This window comes from Dromiciops gliroides, chromosome 4 (assembly GCF_019393635.1).
Source record: "Dromiciops gliroides isolate mDroGli1 chromosome 4, mDroGli1.pri, whole genome shotgun sequence".
NCBI lineage: Eukaryota > Metazoa > Chordata > Mammalia > Microbiotheria > Microbiotheriidae > Dromiciops > Dromiciops gliroides.
In genome coordinates, this window is record NC_057864.1 from 209,632,305 (window position 1) to 209,655,863 (window position 23,559).

General features: G+C 36.7%; 1 protein-coding gene across 1 annotated transcript in view; it reads right to left on the bottom strand.

The window, feature by feature from the left end:
* CEP112 (centrosomal protein 112) overlaps nt 1-23,559 on the bottom strand; it is a 479,659-nt gene that overhangs the window by 316,297 nt on the left and 139,803 nt on the right. The window contains exons 17-18 of the mRNA XM_044003044.1: nt 18,976-19,055; nt 2,136-2,271 (exon numbers count right to left, since the gene is read on the bottom strand). Coding sequence (XP_043858979.1) covers nt 2,136-2,271; nt 18,976-19,055 — 216 coding nt within the window. The remainder of the gene's footprint in view (nt 1-2,135; nt 2,272-18,975; nt 19,056-23,559) is intronic.

A 23,559-nucleotide genomic window follows, 5' to 3' on the forward strand; every position in this document is an offset into this window, starting at 1 on the left:
ATTCATAGTTCACCAAACAATATTGCTGTTACTATGTACAGTGTTCTTCTGGATATGCTCATTTCACTTTGCATCAGTTCATGTAAGTCTTTCCAGGTTTTTATGAAATAAGCCTTCTCATCATTTCCTACAGCACGAGTATACAATTATATTAATGTTCCACAACTTATATAGCCATTTCCTCCACTGACGGGCAGCCCCTCAACTTTCATTTTTTCCCACCACAAAAAGAGCTGCTATAAATATTTTGTACATGTAGGTCCTTTTTCCTTCTTATCTTTTTGGGATATAGATCTCATAATGGTATTTCTGTGTCAAAAGATATGCACAGTTTTATAGCCCTTTGAGCATAATTTCAAATTGCTCTCTGGAATGGCTGGATCATTTCATAACTCTAGCATAAGTGCTTTAATGTTCCAATTTTCCCACATCCTCTCAAATATTTATCATTTTCCTTTTCTTTCATATTAACTAATCTGATAGGTAGAGGGTGGTACCTCCATTGTCTTGATTTTCTTTCCTTTAATCAATAGTGCTTTAGGGTATTTTTTCATGACTATAGAAGACTTTAATTTCTTCTTGTGAAAACTGCCTGTTCATTTCTTTTGCCCATTATTAAATTGGAAAATGACTTGTATTCTTTTTTTAATTTTTATTTATTTTTTTGACTTGTATTCTTATAAATTTGATTCAGTTCTCTAAATATTTGAGAAATGAGGCATTTATCAGAAATGCTTGCTGTAAAAGTATTTCCCAGCTTTCTGCTTTCCTTCTAATCTTGGTTGTATTGATTTTGCTAAAAGAGATCTCTTCTTTGTTGAATTTTCCCAGAGGCTTTGTGTGGATGACTACTTTTCCCCATTACAGGGTACCTTATACCAGACTCCCCCTGTCTACCTCTTTTATTCCTATTAGTAGTAGTAGTAGTTATAATGATAATTATTAATAATAATATTCTTTGTAACCTCAAGAACCTAGCATAATGCATTAACTAATTAAGCATTTAATAAACATTTATTGGAAGAACAAACAAATGAATCTAATGGGGTAGAGATTGGGTACCTTCATAGCCTTCAGTCTTAGCAGAACTAAGAAATACCTAAGAGTGGGGCAGCTAGGTGGTGCAGTGGATAGAGCACTTGCCCTGGAGTCAGGAGTACCTGAGTTCAAATCTGGCCTCAGACACTTAACACTTACTAGCTGTGTGACCCTGGGCAAGTCACTTAGCCCCAATTGCCTCACTAAAAAAAAAAAAAGAAAGAAAGAAAGAAATACCTAAGAGCATTAAGTAGATGACAAAGAAAAAATGAGAAAAAATGAAAAACACTAAGACAAATAGAATAAGATAACCAATTCTGAAAACTAGGATATATGAGTAATAAGATATAGAACATTACTAATAATGTACTTCTCTGGTATGTAGCACAGGTTATCTTGTCTTGTAGTAGAAAAAAAAGAAAAAATATAATCCATATAATTTTCTCCTTTCTCTGAGGTTTTCCAAGGTTTCAAGAGAGTTTTGTAAGCACATGAATCTTTGATATGAGGACAAAAGAGAAAAATAAAAGGGTAACCAGAGAATAAAAGAAAAATGACCAAAAATTGAGATAAAGTCCAATTCTGCTCTTCACAATGCCTTCATTTTGACTTTCAGAGTGAATTAGTAAATGAAGATAGTAAAAACCATAAAATAGGATTTTTTTTTCATTGTGTAGGGTGATTCTTATCTGGACACAGATTGGAAATATCATTTGTTATAATGGACTATTAAAACTGAGGAAATTCTTAGAATCATATCAATAAAATGCAATTTTATGGACTATGACATGGCTATAGAAATAGCTTTGATAAAGGAAACCTTTTTTTATAAATGAGATTTTAGCAATAATTCACATTCCATTACTGAGAAAAAAGTTATTTCTATTCATCCATGTGTAGATACTACTATAATAACAATCTTTTTAGCTTTTTTGTAGAGAAGAATCAAATAATATTCCTTGCTTATTTTCCATCAAAGAATCTAAAGGATTTTAATGTAGCACTATAAAAAAGTGAAATATGTTCTGGGTATTTTAAGATCAGAATGGATCATCCTCAGAGAGTAAGTTTCAGAAAGGATGGCACAGTGACCTCACCTGCTGTTTCATTTCAGCATAGACTTTCTCGGAGTTCAGCTCAACCTGCCGCTTAAACTCCTCCAGGGCAGCATCTGCCTGCTGGGCCTGTAGCCTCTGTATCTCAGTCACCCGAGTCAGTTGTTCCTCCTTCTCCCTAGAAAATTATAGAAAATCTTCAAAGTTAAAATATCAAATAAAAGAACAACTATACTTGTATTTTAAAAGCCTGTAGCTCTCTTTCAATTCGTATTCAAGCGTGAATTTCCTGTCTCAGTTCACCACTAAATCTTCTTTAAAATGACTAAAGAATATAATAGTTACCACTGCAGAGACACCGAGATTGTTCTAACATGTGAATTGTGAGGGGGGTGACAAGATGACTGGTGTTCTACTTCTCAGGATTCCCTATCCTTTAGTGAACATGCCTTCAAAGAAAAACACATTTCCATCAAACCATTTTACTTCTTTATTCTTTAAAATCAGTCTATTTGCAAATAGGCAGAAAGGAGGAAGAGAACAAGCATTTAAGTGCCTGTTATGTGCCAAGCACTTGGCCAAGCCCTTTACAAATATTATCTTATGTGATCCTCATAACTAAGAGAGGTAGGTGCTATTATTATCCCTATTTTATAAATGAAGTAGCTAGAAGCAACTATATGACTTGCCCAAGGTCACAGAAATAGTAAAAATGTCTGAGGCTGGTTTTGAATTCAGATCTTCCTGACTCCAGGACCAACACTCTATCTATCCACTGCCTCACCTAGTTACCTATGGCAGAAGAAACCTATAAAAAAGAAGATCTGAATATGAGTGAGACTATTTGCAAATGAGTATATAAGAACAACTGTCAGCTGTCAGACATGTTTATCTCTTCAATCCCTGGAGAGTCAAGGAAATCGGAGCCCTAAGAATAGAAAAGTAAGGATGAAACAAGTACACTAGGGCCCAAGTAGGCAGCCAGGGGCTGATGCCAGGGCAAGAAAAAGTGTAAACATTGCCTCCAACATCTTCTTTAGGGACTGGTGACCACAAAGAGAGATAGAGGGATGATCATGCTAAGGGCCTGAGAGTAGACCTGCTGTAACTGTCATTACCAAAACTGAAAGGAATGAATGGATAGCAAATGCCAAAATGCTAAGACAAAGGCTGTAGCAAGTTACAGAGAAGTCATGCAGAAAAGATACAAAGAGGCCTAAGCCTTTTCTACTGCTAAGAATAGAACTGGTGAATGCATACCATCCCACCTTTTGCTACACTTTTATTCTTGCTTTCTCTAGGAAGGGTGCTGATAATGTATCCCAAATTTTTTATTCTTAAGAGATGCTTTTAAAAATTATTATACTATTATTTTAAAACCAGTTTACCTAAGATAGAAAAAGAAATGTGGCTAATCATTGCATTATAAACATGTGTTTAATTCCTCCAATGTAGCTGATGGTGGAAGGGGAGGAGGCAAAGCATCCAGGAGAGAAAAGTAGGAGATATTAAAGTGAGATGCATGTTCACGAGAAAAATAAAATAAAATTTCTTTCAAATTTCTGACACCTGTCCACCTAAGGGGATCAAGCTAAAGAAAAGAAAATTATGAATTCGTATTTTATAGCCTTCCGAAAGCAGGAAAAAATGAAGCGAGACTTTCCTATAAAACTTTAAAACATACAACTTTAGTCAACAGTTCCTGATTAAGGGAAAATTGTAAGCTGAAATTAGTCATCTCTTCCCTATGTACTGACCTGATGGGAAAAACATATCCCAAGGAACAAAGCCTGGAGTCAATAGAAAAGAAAGACAAGGGGGATAAGCTAGAAGTCATTCTAATAAGATCAGGGATAAAGTAAATATGTCCACTATCACTAGTTCTATTCAATATTGTACAAAAAATGCTAGCTAAAGCAATGACAAGAAAAAGATATTTAAGGAATAAGTATAGGCAACGTCAAAACAAAACTCTCACCCTGTGCAGATGATATGTTGGTTTATTTAGAGAACTTTTTAGAGAGTGAAACAAAAAAAACAACTGAAATAACTAACAACTTCAGCAAAGTTGCAAGATATAAAATAAATCCAAACAAATCACCAGCATTTCTGTATGTTACAAAAAATCCACCAAGAAGAGATAGAAAGAGAAATTCCATTTAAAATAACTAAGAGACAGCATAAAATACTTGAGAGTCTACCTGCCAAGAGCTATATGAACACAATTATAAAATACTTTTTGGACAAATAAAGACAGGTCTAAATAATTAGAGATACTAATCGCTCATGAATAGGCTGAGTCACTATAATAAAAATGATAGTATTACACAATTAATTTACTTATTCAGTACCATACCAATTGATAAATGGTGAAAGGATATGAATAAGTAGTTTCTCTATGAAGAAATCAAAGCTATCAATATGAAAAAAGCCACATGAAAAAAATACTCTAAATCACTAATAGTTATAGAGAGATGCAAATTAAAATGATGCTTAAGTACCATGTCACACTCATCAGATTGGCTAGGAAGGGAGGGAGGGTGTTACTAAGGGAAGGAAGGAAGAATATTATAATCAATTTACTAAACCAAAGAGGCCTTGACAAATAACACTAACTACTCCAGAAAGTATATATGATAGAGCATTAGAAAATTTAACTTTAAAATAGTAATTATATATTTAGTCTGGAGATAGATATCACATTTCTATTACTTTCCCATTCTTCTAAAGGGTTACTCCCTCTTCTTGGCTCCCACCCTTGTGTGGGTGGTATCTGTTCTTTCCCAGTTATTCTCTTCATGCCTGACTTTTTTTTTTCTTCCTTCCTTCCTTCCTTCCTTCCTTCCTTCCTTCCTTCCTTCCTTCCTTCCTTCCTTCCTTCCTTCCTGATTTGTCCAAGGTCACATAGCTAATATATGAGGCCAGATTTGGATTCAGGTCTTCTTGGCTTCAGGCCCTGTACTCTATCCACTGTACCATCTATCTGTTCCTAATAGGAAAGGAAACGTTTCCTACAAAAAGTGTACTACCACAACCAAAAATGGAACACTTGTACCCTGCAAAGATCTGTGTTCTAAGACAAGTCAGGATAGCTCCCCTGAGCAGACCCAAAGATGGTAAGGAAATCCCAGAATGGGGACCTTGAAAGCCCAAGAAGAAAAAGAAGGCACTGATCATGAAAGCCCTAGAGGAAATAGAAGCCAGTGACCAAAGACCACAAGCATAGTACTGTTCAGAGTGGGACACTACAGGTCCAAGGATTAAGAATTAACTAATTTTGCATCCTAAAATGACAGAGAGGACCTTAAAGATCCATCAATCTGAATCTCAAAGATACATGGAATCTAACTCCAGGATGTGAAAGTCAGCTCATGAACCCTGAGGACTGCATGTTGTCTCCTCTATTTGAATGTAACCTTTGTTTTAGGAAAAATCATTTTAGTGGCTGAATGGAGGGTAGATTGGAATGGAGAGAGATTTGAGGCAGGTAAACCCACCAGGAAGCTATTTCAATATTCCAGTTGGGTGGCAATGAGAGCTTTCACTAAAATGGTGGCAGTGGTAGAAGAGACAAGAGGTCATTTTCTTTTTTTGGGGGGGGGGGCAATTAGGGTTAAATGACTTGCCCAAGGTCACACAGCTAGTAAGTGTCAAGTGGCTGAGGCCAGATTTGAACTGAGGTCTTCCTGACTCCAGGGCCAATGCTCTATCCACTGCACCACCTAGCTGCCCCCAAGAGGTCATTTTCAAGAGATGTTGAAAAGGTGAAACTGACAGGCCTTGGAAACAGACTGGATAAGGTAGGTGAGAGAGATAGTGAAGAATCCAAGATGACTCGCAGGTTTATAAGCCTGAAGGAAAGGGGCTATGGCATTGCCCTCTACAGTAATACTGAACATAAGAAGGGATATAATAGCTAGTAGCATTTATATATCCTCACAACAATCCTGGGAGGTAGATGCTATTATTTTCCCCATTTTGCATTTAGGAAACTGAGAGTAGATAGATAAGTGATTTGTCCAAGGTCACATAGCTAATAAATGTCTAATGAAGGATTAAAACTCTACTCACTGCACGACTACTTCTTAGGCATCTAGAACTGGATGCCCAATAGACTTCTTACATTCAACATGTCCAAAACTAAACTCATTATCTTTCCCCCTAAATTTCTCATCTTCCTAACTTCTCTATTATTTTGAAGATACCACCATCTTCCCAGTCACCCAGGGTTGTAACCTAGATATCATCTTTCACTCTTCAATCTCTTTTACCTCTTCCCATATCTAATCAATGGTTAAGTCTTATTGTTTCTACCTTTGTAATATCTCTCACATATACTCTCTTTTCTCCTCTGACAATGCCATCACCCTGATTCAAGCCCTCATCAAGTCAGACTTAGACTTTTTCAATAGCCTCATGATTGGTCTCTTTGACCTAATAGTATCCCCATTCCAATCCTCCATTTAGTTGTCAAACTGATCTTACTAAAGTATGGGTCAGACCATGTCATCCCAGGCCCCACCCTTGCCTTCTCCAATAAACTTTACTGGCTCCCTGTTACCTTTGAGATCAAGTATAAAAGCATCTGTTTGGCATTTAAAACCCTTCATAATCTGGTCCCTTCCCACCGTTGCAGTTTTCTCACATCATACTCTCCTCAACATATTCTGATCCAGTGACACAGTTTTTCTTGCTGTTTCTTGCATATACTATCTACCTCCTGATTCTAAGGATTTTCACCAGCCTGGGATGCTCTCCCCACCCTCATCTCTACCTCTTGGTTTTCCTGGCTTCATTCTAGTCTCAGTTAAAGGCCTTCCTTCTGCAAGAAGTCTTTCCTAATCCTCCTTAATCAGTGCATTCTCTCTGGAACTACTCTGTATTTATCCTATATATATATATATATATTCCATTTGTATGTATTTATTTGTATATTGTCTTCCCCATTACACTGTAGCTCCTTAAGAGCAGGGATTGTTTTTGCCTCTTTTAAGTATCCCTAGTGCTTAGCCTAGTGACTGGCATCTAGTAGGTGCTTAAGAAATGCTAGTTTAGTTGACCTGATTTTACTCGACTCCATGAGATAATGAGAAATTTAAAAACTAAATGAAAAGACTGAAAAAATAGAAGAAAATGTGAGATATAATATATAAAACAATTGACCTAGAAAACAAGTCAAGGAGAGATAATTTAAGAATCATTTAGACTCCTTGAAAACCATGACATTTTTATTTTTTTATTTTTTGGTGAGGCAATGGGGGTTAAGTCACTTGCCCAGGGTAACACAGCTAGTAAGTGTCAAGTTTCTGAGGCTGGATTTGAACTCAGGTCTTCCTGAATCCAGGGCAGGTGCTTTATCCACTGCACTGCCTAGCTGCCCCAAACCCATGATTTTTTAAGCCTGTATACTACAAGAAGTCATAAATATAAACTACTCACATCAATAAGAACCAAAGGGCAAAGGAAAGACAAAAAGAATCCAGGTCCACCCCCTGAAAGGGACTCCAAAAGGAAAAGTCCTAGAAATAGCCTAAGTAAAATTCAGAGCCAGCACGTTAAGGAAAAAAAAAATACTTCAAGCATCCAGAAAGAAACAATCCAAATACCAAGGAACTACAGCTGGGAGTACAGAAGACCTCTCAGTTTCTATTAGAAACCATAGGATATCGTGGAATACAATATTACAAAAAAGAAAAAGATATAGGCTGCCCTAAAAGAATAGCTTACCCTGCAAGGGGTGGGAGGGATGACAAAAATGGATCTTTAGTGACTTAGAGGAAAATTTTGAGCATGTCTAATGAAAAGACTAGGGCTGAGTAAAAAAAAAAAAATTTTTTTTAATTAACATGAGTCCAAAGAAACACATAAAGGTAGATATATTTCAGCAATTGAGAGAACAAACAAATATTTCTTAAGGACTTTAAGGTATTTGCAGGATATTTGAGGGAATTAAAAAATAAAACAAGTCCTAGGGATACTTCAGTTCTAAAGGTTTGAAGAGGGGAAAGAAAAAAAAGGTAAAAGGAATGTAGTAAAAGAAAAGAGGAAGAAGACAGTGAAACTAGCTAGCTATTTATGATAACTGAAGTGCATGAGAAGAGAAAGCTAGGCATGGAAGAATGGGTGGGGAAATGGGCAGAGGATAAGCCTCACTCATGTGAACTGGACAAAGAAGTAAGATATGAATTCACATACACACAATGATTGAGATATAAAAGTATATGAGACTTGGGCAGCTAGGTGGTGCAGTGGATAGAGCACCAGCCCTGGAATCAGGAGGACCTGGGCTCAAATCTGGCCTCAGACACTTAACACTTACTTAGCTGTGTGACCCTGGGCAAGTCACTTGACCCCAACTGCCTCACCAAAAAAAAAAAAAGTATATGAGACTTGCCTGGCAGAAGCAGCTAAGATGGTAGAAGAATGAGGAAATGGCAGCTCTTTCCAACAACTATGAAAACAAAAACCTAAGAAGAGCAGCAGACTAAGTTCTAATGGGGAAATATGAAGAAAAATCACAATGGGATACTTTTCTAGCATAGGAAGACAGACTGTATAAACTAGAGACTGGGTCTGGCACAGAGGACACTATCTCAAATCTCATACTGCTGCTGAGACTTTTAGCTATATATTAGAGGGGGAAGAGCTCCTGAATCCAGCAGAGACAGGCCTGATATTGTACACAGAGCAGGAAGAAAAAGGAGGCAAATGGCAACTCTGTCACTAGTACCCAGAGCTTGGTCCTAGATCCAGTGGCACTAAGAAGAGGATCTGCTCCTATGGGGCGTAGGCCGAGGCAAGAAGCAGTTGTAACACCAAGATTGTGTTACTGGACATGAAGCAGGAATGAAGCAAGTAACAGACATGTATAGATGTGTGGCTCTTACCTGGGAGTGTGGTCCAATTCAACCCCCAGATTGGTCTGAGAGGCCTATAGCTGACTAACAAGGGCATACTGGCAATAGTGTTGCCACTATCCTCCCCCTATATAAAAATGTTACAACATTTTTTTAAAATGCACAGTAGAGGATACAATGAAGTACATCAGGGAGCACAGACAAGTAAGACAGCTTTGGAAGTAACAGATTTTGTAATGTACTTCAAAAAAATGGTATGAAATGGAGTTTCATGATTCCACAAATCCTCTATTTGTGTTATGTGTGTATGGAAATGTTCTTTTTGGACTATCTAACCTCACAATTTTATTTTCAAAAAATAAAACAAAATTTAGAGTATTTTGGAAAACCATTAACTTATAAAGATTCTCTCTAGAACAGGGCAGACTGGTATTTAGAGATCTATGTCTCCAATTTCTGAGATTACTCAAAATGACTTAAGAAGAGCTTAATTATTTAAAATATTTAAAATGTTCTATTTATCTTCCTACTATTAACTTAAAGAGAGAAAATGTAGCATATTGAACTATATCTAAATATTTTTAAAAGTGGACAGAAGGGGGCGGCTAGGTGGTGCAGTGGATAAAGCACCGGCCCTGGATTCAGGAGTTCCTGAGTTCAAATCCGGCCTCAGACACTTGACACTTACTAGCTGTGTGACCTTGGGCAAGTCACTTAGCCCCCACTGCCCCGCAAAAAAAAAAAAAGTGGACAGAAGAATATACTTTTAAAATGTGTATTATAAAGTTGTGAAAATTAAAAAAGTTTGCAATACAAGTATCATATTGCACAGTATGGCTAAAGTTGTAACTGGAATCAATGTCCAAACTGTGATTAGAAAGTCTAAAGTTTTTCATTTTTAACAGCTAATATGAAGATTTATCATTTGGTAAATGTTAACATTATTTATCTAAATAGAGCAAAATATTGTTTCTAAATAATTTTTCCCTAAAGCTAGCTTTTTAATTTAATTTTCATTTTAGGAAAAAAAGGCCAACATTAACCAGTTTCAGATTTTGGTTAAAATATATACATGAAATGATGGAATTATTGAATTTAGGCAAATGGAAAAATGAAATGTAATTAAAATAATGCAACAAAGAATGTTATTGTAGAATAAGAATTATAATACATTGAGGTAAGCCATAAGCAAATTTGTGCACATTTACTAGGTTTGAGTAGGCACTCATTTAGGAGTCCATACATGGTGAAACAACCAGGATTACAAAGCACATACATGGGTGTTGCTGAGCAGCGGTCTAAGGAAGCATACATCTAAGAAATATGTCTCCAATTAAAAGACTAAATAAGCTCTGTTCTAAAGGCATTTAGATGTTTTATGTAACATTATGTAAATGTTATTCCCCAAATAAAATTCATAGTAGTCAAGGATTCATATTAATATCTGTAGAATCCAAGAGGCATAGACAAAATGTTTAAAGATTCAGAGGGTTTAGAAAACCAGGCAGATAGTTCACTGACACATTTTTCCATGAACTCTAAGCAATGTGTTTTGTTATAAAAAACAAAAAATTCACTTTGATGATTTTTTTTCTGTTGAACCAGTGTTGGGGCTCAGTACAAATGTATCACGAAAATCTCCTAAAGCTAAGCCTCTGTGAAGATAAAAATGTAGGAAGGGAATTTATTCTTTAGCTCTGGCTTATTTATAAACAAGAAATTATTCACGTTTATAAATGGTAACTGTTGAAAAAATCAAGAAGCATTTCATTGTACGCTATCGTTTCTTTCTATTTCACAGCCTCTCCAAAGAAATATTCATTAATCAGAGGTCATTTATGGTTATATAAAAATGCATACTTTTTTTGTATTTTTATATAACCATAAACTACCTCTTTTTCAACAGTTACCATTTATGTGTACAGGTCAATTTCACTTTAAGAATGCTTGCTTTTGAGGGGCAGCTAGGTGGCGCAGTGGATAAAGCACCGGCCCTGGATTCAGGAGTACCTGAGTTCAAATCTGGCCTCAGACACTTGATACTTACTAGCTGTGTGACCCTGGGCAAGTCACTTAACCCCCATAGCCCCACAAAAAAAAAAAATTAAATTAAATAAATTAAGAATGCTTGCTTTGGGCAGCTAGGTGGCGCAGTGGATAAAGCACCAGCCCTGGATTCAGGAGGACCTGAGTTCAAATCCAGCCTCAGCCACTTGACACTAGCTGTGTGACCCTGGGCAAGTCACTTTTGTTCTGAAAAAAAAAAAAAAAAGCTTGTTTTGCCAAATTCTGTATTAACACATTTAGCAAATACTGGGAGCCACTTTGGAGAGTTAATACTGTAGCAGTCAATGTGCTGCCAGCTGGGATTCTCCCAAGTATGAAAAAGAGCTGGAAGAGCCTCCATTCTAAGTCTGACTGGGCTGTAACCAAAACAATTTTCAAGGGCAAACAGCACCTTTGCTATTTGATGCTAATTTGCATTTAACTCCTTAAATTTAATTTAGTTAACAACCTTAAACCACTTCTTTTCAGTGTCTGTCTTGAGCTTCCCTGTTAGCACTGTACTTTTTTAAGGATAAGTGTTGGAGGGGAAATGGAAAAATTGGGACACTGGTGCACTACTGGTGGAACTGTGGACAGATCTGGCCATTTTGGAGAGCAATCTGTAGTTATACTCAAAGATTTTTGTAACTGTGTATGTCCTTTGACCCAGCAATACCACTGTTAGGTATGTTTCCCAAGATGCTTGAGGGAAAAGGAAGAGAATCTTTATGTTATGAAATATTTATAGTGGCTCACTTTGTGATAGCAAGGAGTTAGAAATTAAGGAGATGACCATTAGTTGGGGAGTGGCTGAACAAGTTGTGGTGTATGATTATGATGCAGTACTGCTCTGCTATAGGAAATGATGAATAGGCTGATTTTGGAAGAACATGGAGAGATTTACATTAAATGGGGAAAAAAGAAAATTTAATCAAAGAAATTATCAATAAAGAGACAATATGCCAACAATTATGGGTTGCAACTGAGAGAATTGTGAGAATTGAGTTAACCACACTGACTCCATCTTGTGACTCAATTCTAAATCTAGCTAGTCCAATTTCTATCTTGTGAAAAAAGTTTATTCCATTATGGGAATTGTGAGAAAATTTTATTGCATTCTTTGAACCTATTCCTGCATGGATGGAAAACTAGATGACTTCTACCTGTTGCTTAGAGACCCTTAACTAAGGACCTAGGTTATAATGACAAGAAACACAGTGAGAGAGCAACCCATATGATTTGTTGAAAAACTGACCATGTACTAGTCAATCAGTTATTGTTTCCTTATTTCTTTGACTGAATACAAACATGTGAAGAGAAGTGGGGCACCTCTTTTCCTGATTTCTGGGAACTGAAACTGTTTGCCCTTCCCCTCCCAACTTTGAAAGTCTCTAATCTTTCTTCCAATCAGGAAGTAGATTATCTACTTGTGCAGCCTGGTTTAAATCCTGTTAATTATTTTCTTTTAATGCATAAAGTCTATCTTCCCCTGAATTCAGGGTCCAGTGCTAAGTTGAGGAGGCTCGGTCCCACTTTGTTATGCAAGTGGCATGCAATGTTTAACAAAATGACATTTTCTAAAACTCAAACCTTTGTTTCCTCAGTCATTTCAGATTTCATCCATCACACAGTTGAAGAAGTTCATAGAGAAAAGTTTCCATTTCCAAACAGTTTTGACAACTAAAGAACAAATCAATTAATTGAATACACAACTAAAAAAAATTTTGAATTAAAAAACCCCTCCATACAATAAGCAACAAAGTATTAATTCTCAAAATTAGAGGCTAATCAAAGAAAATTTTATTTAATATGTTATAAGCTACTTTTTAAAAAAATTAATAATAATGAACAATCTGATGGCAGAAAGTGAAGAGGAATTAAGAAGCCTCTTGATGAGAAGAAAGTGTAAAAGTTGGTTTGAATCTTAACATCAAAAAGACTATGATACTGGCAATTGCTCCCATCACTCTCTGACAAACAGAGGAAAAAATCAAAACAGTGTCAGATTTTATATGCTTAGGCTCAAAGATTGCTGCAAATGGTGACTGTAGTCAAGAAATTAAGACACTTGCTCCTTGGAAGGAAAGCTATGGCAAATCTGGAAAGCATGCTAAAAAGCAGAGACACCACCTTGCTAACAAAGGTCTGTATAGTTGAAGCTATGGTTTTTCCAGTCATAATGTATGGCTGTGAGAGTTGAACTATTTAAAAAAAAAAAAAACTGAGGGCCACAGGATTGACTCTTTTGAATTGTGGTGCTAGAGAAGACTTTTGAGAGTCTCCTGAACAGCTAGAAAATCAAATCAATCAACCCTTAAAGAAATTAATTCAGGCTATTCATTAGAAGGTCAAATAGCAGAGCTGAAGTTTAAATACTTTAGCCACATATTGAGAATACATGACTCATTAGAAAAGATCCTTATGTTGGAAAAGATTGAAGGCAAAAGAGAAAAGGTATGGTAGAAAAGGAGATGCATAGAAAGTGTCAGGGAAGCAATGATCGTGAACTTGGATAGACTTTGAGAGATAGGTGAGGATAAAAGGGGTCATGAAGAGTTGGACAATAATGAATGACTGAACAACAATTTGTATCCTAAACTGTGCATCTAATAAGCACTCAGAAAAGGAATGCTTTCCAGGATCTGAACTTGAAAAAAAAAGTTGAGCTTTTCCATATCTTTTCCATGTTTAAACAGAAGAGCATTTAAGTTGAAATGGTCAGAATAAGTGTGATTCAGATCCTCTAAGAAAATTATATTTATTCAGAAATAAAGCATACCTAGGAATTCCCTCAGACTCAAAAGCAGAAATAGTTGGTCCACTGATTATTATTTTTCAGATATCAACAGCCAATTGGCAACCTTTTTGTTGAAATAAAGATTTCACAACAAACTTTTATTACTATCACATTACATTACTTATTATATATTTGTTATTAGATTAAGATCATTCACAAACTTAATCCAGAAAAAAGAAACTCACCTACATAAGAAATGAGGGAAATAAATTTATTCATATATATATATATATATATAAACATTATTCATATATGTAAACATTTATTCATATATATATACATATATATGTAGGTATCTGTATACATATATGTATGTATATATGTATATTTATTTATTTCCGGGTCACATAACCAATAATATAGAAGACCAGATGTTCTGCAATGCTCATGACTTCTCAAGCTTCTCCAAAATAGGAATTACATGGAAGAAATAAAGCAATTTTAGCTGTGTCCAAGCGTTAACAATGTCACAATTTAATTAACTAACAATAGAGAAGGCTAATTCCTAAAACTTAATAGACTTGTTCCATTTAGATCTATTCCATATAGTCCAACAGATTCCTCCCTGACCACCCACCACACTCCTGCAGGAGCACTGAATTTATGGCTTCTAAAAGAACTAAAAAAAACAAAAGGAAGGAGTTTACACAGGCTGGGACACCAATGAGGCACTGTTCTCTGTTGCAACAGAACAAAATCAGAGAATTATGGAAGAGAGGGAACTGGGGCAGATGTATATGTATGGCTGTGTGCCACTCCACTAAGCCTGAGGGAAAGAGTCCAACTGCCAGCTGGGGAAAGTTGCATCCCCCAGAAGGTGCTTGGGACAGAGACTAACACCTGTGAAATATGAACTGCCCACCATAAGAAGAAGCTGAAATGGATCTGAGAACAAACCCCAAGAGAAACCATCATCAATGGGGATAGAATCAGAAAATGAGTGATTGAGGAATATTTTTTAAAAGACTGAAATTGTCAAAGGTTGTCAAAGGAATCTTTGACAATTTCAAAAGGAAAAAAACTAATTAAAGAGGACTATGGATTCCCAAGAGCATGAATTCATAACAGGATGCTTCTAAATGGTTTAAAAGACAGATAAGAATTTTGAAAGCAAAATGTATGGCCTACACAGCAGAAGTAATCAGCAGAATAGAAAAACTTGAAATTATACTGACAGGTGTCATAAAAGAAAAAAAGAGAAAATAATTGATTGGAAATTAAAATACAAAGAAGTAAAAGACAATCAGGAAGAAGAAAAGTAAAATGCAATAAGATTAAAATATCATCTCCATATATGCAAAATATTAAAGTCAAATATAGGATGTGCAGAGATAATTTAAGGAATATAGATCATAGCAAAGAACATAACAATTCAAAAAATCTGAGCACTGTAATGCAAGAAATAATCAGAAAAACCACCCAGAACTGAACACAGAACAAAGTTTCAATTGAAGAATCTACATATTACCTTTAGAAAAACAAAACAAAACAAAACCCTATGCTACAAACTCTAAGACATTTAAAAATGCCAATGACTAACAATAAATATTTCAAATGACCAGGAAAGAGATATTCAAATATAGAGGAAAGGAAATTCAAATAAAACAACACTATTCTGCATCCACTAAAAACTGGAAAAGAACCTAAGCACTAATGAAAAAAGATGTATATCCAATAAAAAACAGGTACTTGAAGCACACCTAGAAAGAAGACTAGAACTGAAGACCTTATTTGAATTTTAAATACCCCAGAAAACAGACATACATAAAGATAAATAAATATAACAACCAAGAAAAAAAACACAAAATAATAATGAAGAGACCATTAAGAGATTTCCTTTTAGAAACACACAAGGAAACAAAGGTTAAAGAGAAACAGGATTGAAACATTATGGACAGGGGCGGCTAGGTGGCGCAGTGGATAAAGCACCGGCCCTGGATTCAGGAGTTCCTGAGTTCAAATCCGGCCTCAGACACTTGACACTTACTAGCTGTGTGACCCTGGGCAAGTCACTTAACCCCATTGCCCCGTAAAAAAAAAAAACAAAAACAAAAACATTATGGACACAACATCTTGGCTATAGTTTTATCAAAATTTAGCAGGACTAAATTACAGAATGGGAGAGAACATAAAAAGGGGAGAAAGATATGAGATATAAGGGAAAATACTCCTTTAGTTTTTATATGTGAGAAATGATTAAGAATTAGTTATTAGGACCAAGGTTTTATCCCCATTTATACTTTTCATACAGAAACCAACTAGTGTGGGAAATCTTAGGCAGAAATTTACGCAGGCCAAAATCTAATTAGACAATAAAAGAAATTCTAAATTTGGGCTAGTAGATTCATTCCTGCTCATTCTATTTTCCCAGAGAGTTCTAGGTAAATGTGGGTCCTCCATTTTGTAAGACAGGTGATATGGAAATTTATAAGTCTCTTTGAAAAAGATTTGGGTGACTCAAGTCACATACCCCAAGACCCTCATTGTAATATAGTCCATCCTCTCATTGTAATATACATTTTCTCATTAATTGTTAACCAATAAGAGGTGATTGCCACCCTGAAGAATACCTACTCTTCCATGGGCATATAAACTGTGAGCCTACCACCATGAGGAGTCTTTGGTCTGAGACAAAAAGTGAAATGGCCATCCTTAAAATGCTAGCATTATTGTTTGGTTTTTTGGGTTTTTTGTGGGGCTATGAGGGTTAAGTCACCAGACCAAGGTCACACAGCTAGTAAGTGACAAGTGTCTGGGCCAGGATTTGAACTCAGGTCCTCCTAAATCCAGGACCAGTGCTTTATCTACTCCACCATCTAGCTGCCCCTACACCACCTAGCTGCCCCTAGCATTATTATTTTTTTGGGTGGGGCAATGGGGGTTAAGTGACTTGCCCAGGGTCACACAGCTAGTAAATGTCAAGTGTCTGAGGCCGGATTTGAACTCAGGTACTCCTGAATCCAGGGCTGGTGCTCTATCCACTGTGCCACCTAGCTGCCCCCTGCCCCTAGCATTATTAATAAAATGTTTAAATTACCCCAAAACTATGTCTCTTGAAAATTTTAAATGCCATAATGTGGAATAAGAGACCCTAGAATAGAATAAGTAAGGAGGCAAAGGAAGAGTTTTAAACAGGAGGAAAGAAAGGAGGAAATATTGTTTCAGTAGCAGGAGGGGGTATCGTTGATGAATGTTCCCATGGGAGAAGAGAGATATTCTATAAATGAAAATGGGGACCTTAAAACGGGTTAATCTTCAACTATTTGGTACTTCAAAATACCATTTATCTTGCCTCAGGAGAAAGGCAGGAGAACACCCAGGGATAAGTCATAATCAGAAGAGTAGGAAGACAAAGCACAGGGAGATAATTTTAAGGCAAATAGGGGAAAAATGACGATGACAAGGGCAAAGGTTAATAATAAGCTGCATAAATAAGAACCTAGAAAAATCCCTACCATGGAATAATATTATCTCTCACCTAGAGGAATTGGTATTGCTAAGAGTGAAGCACAACAGAAAAAAAGAGGCAAACTCTACAAGGCAATAACACAGAAACTGTTCCAAAAAAGTAAGAGTATATTTCTTGACTACTTAACTGAGAAGGGGGAAAAAGAGGGTGTAATGATGGAAATGATGCCACCTACTGGAGACTTGCTGTGGGAAAGCTCCGCCATGAGGAAAATGCCTCAGAGGGCAAGGCCATGTGGCTTTTCCTTGCCATCAGGAAGTGACGTTTGCTCATGGGTGCTGTCTATCAAGGCTACCAGCCAATCAACTTGAGGAGCCTCCTATTTTCTGGGAGGAGACAGGAAGGAGGAAAGAGGCCTGCGCGGGAGAGCTCTTGCTCTTTTGGGTTCCTGACTTGATGGTGGTGGTGGCGGCAGAGGACTTCATAGGAAATTTGAGGAAAGAAAGGAATGCCAGGCTGTTGGAATTCTGTTCTCAATCTTTTTCTTTCTATTTTTCAATAAACCCTTAAAAAACTAAACTCGTTTTATCAGTGATTTTAGTCAGTTTCCCCCAAAACTGGGGGAACAGATTAGAATCCACATTTAGAATCTAAAATTACACAAGGGGAAGAATTAAATAAGGTAAAGGAAACTAATAAGTTAAGCAAAATTACAAAACTAGGGAAGGTGACAATCAGGATGGAAAGCAAGGAGGAATCTTTGAGGGTGATTAGAAGAGAGCTAGCGTGAATAAAATTTCCTTAAGGTAGACTAACCTAAACTAATGGAAGAGACATTGTATTTGTTAACAGAGGAAGAAAAGGAAAATCATAATTTTGGGGGGTGGGGGAGAAATAGCATTTGAGACCAATGGAAGAAAACATAAGCCTAACTCATAATTTTAATGTGAATGGATTTAATAATCCAATAAAAAGAGTAAGAAAAGAAAACCTCATAATTTTTATACAGTAGTAGTTTCATTTAACCACAGAATTAAAAATGGTCACTCAAGGTGATCTTTAAATATGTGTTCTTTCATTAAGAAAATATTGAAATCCTATTAAAAAAACTATAAAATAAATAACCTTAAATTTAAGTATTACAGTGCCTCTAGATGCCACTCTCAATTAGTTGATACTGTGTAACATGAAATGCCCTAGTAGGTGATATTCAGAAATACAAAATTAATAAATTTTTTATATGCTACTGGAACACACTCCTGAATTCCTATTGCAGTGATTTCACATCATAAGCAAGGGTTTTTTCACAATGTTACAACAATTTCGACATCTTAATACTTTTAAAATCTGTTGTGGGGCAGCTAGGTGACACAGTGGATAGAGCACCAGCACTGGATTCAAAGGTACCTGACTTCAAATCCGGCCTCAGACACTTAACACTTACTAGCTGTGTGACCCTGGGCAAGTCACTTAACCCCACTTGCCTCACTTAAAAAAAAAAAATCTGTTGCAACTTGTTTATGAGGAAGTATCTGAATTCAATTAAACTCTCATCATATTATCACTAAACAAGTATATTTAATTTTTTAACAAATTTTTTGCAGACTAGTAATAAAATCCTAAAAATATGGCATTATAATGAAAACCCTATTCAAATGAAATCATAGCAAGATTCTTATAGAAACACAAAATGAAAATGCTAAGAATTTAATTTATATAGAAATTAAGCACTAGATCATTTCAAGGAAAAATTACATTTGTGCCACAACATACCTGAAAGCCTCCTCCAATTTATGAATTTTCTTCTGAGAATCTCCTTTCTCTTTATCAAGTTCACTCTGGAGGCCTTGAACCTATCATTACAAAATAATGGTAAAATTTTAATTATGAAATAAAAATAATGATAAGACATAGGGCAGTACCAAGATAACTGAGTACAGGAAGTAACCCAGCTAGAATTTACCAACCTTACCCTCCAAGCAACTTTAAAATTTCTCAAATCAAATTTTAGAGTGACAGAGCCAACAAAAGGTCAAAGTAAGACATTTTTCCAGCACAAGAAAAAATAGTAGGTTGGAAGGACAGGTCTGTGACATGGGCAAAGGGGCCAGGATGGGAGTATGGCAAGAGTACCAATAGTGGGCCTTGGAGGCAGCCTCAAGAGTGGGAGCAGCAAAAGTAGCTCTCAGACCAGATACAGCAAGGGGACAGAGGATATTCAACTGGTCAGAAAGAGGTTATAAGGGATCTTTTGCTGGCATTGGATATAGCTGACAATGATTGGCAACTATATTACCCATAAGTGGTTTGGAGTGGCAGTCCCAAACTGGAGAAGAGTGCTTGTGGTCAGTCACAAGAGAACAGGAGTCTTGGTTATAGTTCTAAGGCAGAGAATAAAAAATAGCTCTTGTGGCTGCAGGAGAGCAGGATACCTGGTGAATTTTTCCTGAAAAATTAGAACTGGGCAAGTAGAAGCTAAGAACTCCAGGAAACATCAAGAAACAATAAGACAAAGCCAAAAGAATGAAACCTAGAAGAAAATGTGAACTGTTAGGAAACTACTGACCTGGAAAATAGATTGAGGAAAGATAATTGAAGAATTACTGGACTAACTGAAAGCTATTTTCAATAAAAGTGCCTAGACCTCATCTGTCAAGAAATTATGAAGGAAATTGCCCTGATATCTTAGATCCAGGGGGGTAAAATAGAAATTGAAAGAATCTACTGATCATCTCCTGAAAGAGATCCCAAAAGGAAAACCTCCAGGAATATTATAGCCAAATTCCAGAACTCCCAGGTCAAGGAGAAAATATTGCAAGCAGCTAGAAAAAAGGAGTTCAAATACTGTGGAGCTCCAATAAGGATAAAGCAAGATCTAGCAGCTTCTACATTAAAGGACTGAAGGGCCTGGAATATAATATTCCAGGGGGCAAAGGAACTGGGACTACAGCCAAAAATCAGGTACCCAGCAAAACTAAGTACAATCTTTCAGAGGAAAAAAATGGGATTTCAATGAGAAAGAGGTCTTTCAGGCATTTGTGATGAAAAGACCTGAACTGAACAGAAAGTTTGACTTTCAAATACAAGACCCTGGAGAAACATAAAAAGGTAAACAGGAAAAAGACTTCATGAGGGATATTAAAAGATCAAACTGTTTACATTCCTACATGGGAAGATAATACTTCGAACTCATAAGAACTATCTCAGTAAGGAATTCACAGAAGACACAGGTCTGAACTGAATATAAAGGGATGATATCTGTAAAGCATTTATGTTTTGTTCTTTGTGGGGCAAACAGGGTGGGGTGTCTTATGTCTGGGGCTGGATTTGGGCTTGGGGCCTCCTGGGTCTAGGGCTGGTGCTTTGTCCACTGTGCCACCTAACTAACCCATGATGACATCATTAAAATAGGGTTGAGGTGTAGGAGGAATAGACTGGGGAAGGGAGAAGGGGAGAGATAGTCTGGGGAGAGGTAATTCACATGAAGGAAACAAGAAAAAAGCTTATGGAGGGGAGAAGAAGAGGAGGAAGGAGTTGGGGAGTGAGTGAACCTTAATATCATCAGAATTGGCTCAAAGAAGGACTAACAGACATACTCAAGTAGATATAGTAATATATTTTTGCCCTGAGGGAGGGGAGGGAGATGGGGAGGGGAGGAAGAAGGGAAGGAGGGAAGGGCAGATTGGGGGAGAGAGCAGTAAAAAGCAAAACACTTTCAAGGAAGATGAAGATGTTCTGCATTACTGCACCACTATGACATATTGAATTGCTTGATCTCATAGGGAGGGTTGAGGAGGGAGGGAGGAAGAAAAATTTAGAACACAGAATTAGATCAGGGACCTTGATCTCATCAGAGTGGGCTCATGGAGGGAATAGCATTCATACCCAATTGGGAGGAGTAATCTATTTAACCCTGCAGGAAAATAGGAGGGGAGAAGTATAAGGAAGGAAGGGTGAAAAAAGGGAGTGCAGAGCAAGGGAGAGGATAGTCAGAAGTAAAACACTTTTGAGGAGGAATAGGTAAAAAGAAGATAGAGTAAATGTCATGGGAAGGGAGTGGGAGTGGGAGTGATGATTGATTATATTGGCAAAACGTATGGTACCTACTTTGCTGAGCTTTTATGAAGAAAATTCTCTGTCAAGTTTAAGGTACTATATACAGGTTATGATGAACAGGATACTATCAGAAAAACCTGGAAAGACCTACATGAACTGAAGCAGAGTGAAATGTACTGTATACAAAATAACAGCAATAGTAGGGGATGATCTGCTGGGAAGCATGTGGTTATTTTCAGCAAGACAATGATCCAATATAACCCTGAAGGACTTATGAAGATTGCAGCCCATTTGCAAACAGATAGAAACACATTTTTAAATTTTTTTTTCTTTTCCTCTTTGACAATTCCGCAATCGGAAGTTTTGGGGTTTTTTTTACTGTTTTCTCTCACAACTAGCGAATATGGGAATTTTTCCATGACAAGTCATGTATAACTTACTTTGAATTGCTTGAGTTCTTGTGGGTGGGGGTGGGCAAGGAGGGGGGAAGAGAAGTTGGAACACAAAATTTTTAAAAATTGATGTTAGGGGCAGCTAGGTGGCACAGTGGATAGAGCACCGGTCCTGGAGTCAGGAGTACCTGAGTTCAAATCCGGCCTCAGACACTTAACACTTACTAGCTGTGTGACCCTGGGCAAGTCACTTAACCCCAATTGCCTCACTTAAAAAAAATTGATGTTAAAATTTGTTTTTACATATATTTTGAAAAATAAAATTCTATTAAAAACAAAGAAAAAAAGATAAATATGAAAGAGTAATCATAAGAAACCCAAAGTTACACTGTTTATATTGCTATATGGGAAGATAATTTATGTAACTCCTAAGAATGTCATCATTATTAGGACAGTTAGAAGGAATATACATAAAGAGAGGGCACAGGTATGAGTCAATTTTGTTGAGATGGTCTCCAAAAAAAATGGAGGATGAGATAGAATGGGGAAAATGTCCTGACATAAAAGAGCTGCACAAGGAAGACCTTCATAATGGAATGGAAAATGGCATGGAGAGGGGAGTTGGCAGACAAAGCTTGAACCTTGCACTCATTGGAATTGATTCAAAGAGAAAAGAATACAGATACACACTCAGTTGGGCACAGAAATCTATCTTACTAAATAGGGAATTAAGAGGAGAAGGGGATAAGAAAGATGGGGGTAGAAGGGGGTGATAAAAGAGAATGCAGATTAAGGAAGGCAGTAGTCAGAAGCAAAACAGATTTTTGAGGAGTGACAGGATAAAAAGAGAGAGAAAAGGACAAAGAAAATAGAATGGAGGAAAAATATATAGTAATCATAACTGTGAGTGTGAATGGGATGAGCTCACCCATAAAATGGAAGCAGCTAGGAGAATGTATTAGAAGCCTTAATTAGTGTGGTAGCTGTAAGAAAAGGAAAAAGGGATTACATGTGAGAGATATCATGAAAAATAGAAATGGCAAGACTTGGAAACTGATTAAATATGTGAGGAGAGGGAAAATGAGAGAGCCAGGATAATGTCAAGGTTATGGGCCTTGGCAAACAGAAGGATGTTGGGAACTTTGAAATAAACAGGTAAATTTAGGAGGAGGAAGTGGATTTAGAAGGAAAGAGAATCAGTCCATTTTTGGATATTTTGAGTTTTAGATGTATCTGGGACATCCAGTCAAAAACAATTGGCAATGGGATACTGAATCTCAGGTGAGAGACTAGGGCAGAATATATAGATCCTTGTGTCATCTGCATAGTAGAGAAGTTAATTCCAAGGCTACCAGTGAGGCTACCAATAGGAAGAGTGTAAAGAAGAGGGCCAAGGACAGAAGCTTGGGGGAAGGTAGGAATTTAGAGATGAGATACGGATGATGAGACAGAAATGGAGATTAAAAAACACTGGTCAGACAGGCAAACCAGAATAGTATCACAAAAACCCAAAGAAGTAGGAGTATCCAAAAGGAAAAGGGTACTCAACAGCTTCAAATACATCAAACAGGTCAAGAAAGATTTAGACTAGAAAAAGAAAAAAAGAGCTTTAAATTTGACAACCAAGAGATCATGGAAACATTGCAGACAGCAATCTCAGTTTAGAGATGAGTTCAAAAGTCAGACTTGCAAGGGGTTGAAGAGTTGAGCAAAGAGGAAGTCAATGCAACAAGTAAAGAAGGCTCTTTTAAAGTGACTAAGAATAGGAAGAGAGAGATAGAACAGCATGAAGGATAGATCTAGCAAAGGTTTTTTGGTGCTTTTTTTTAAAGAATGGGGTAGATTTGGACATGTTTGAAGACAAGAGGGGAGGAAATAGTTGACAGGGAGAGGTTGAAGATTAAGGAGG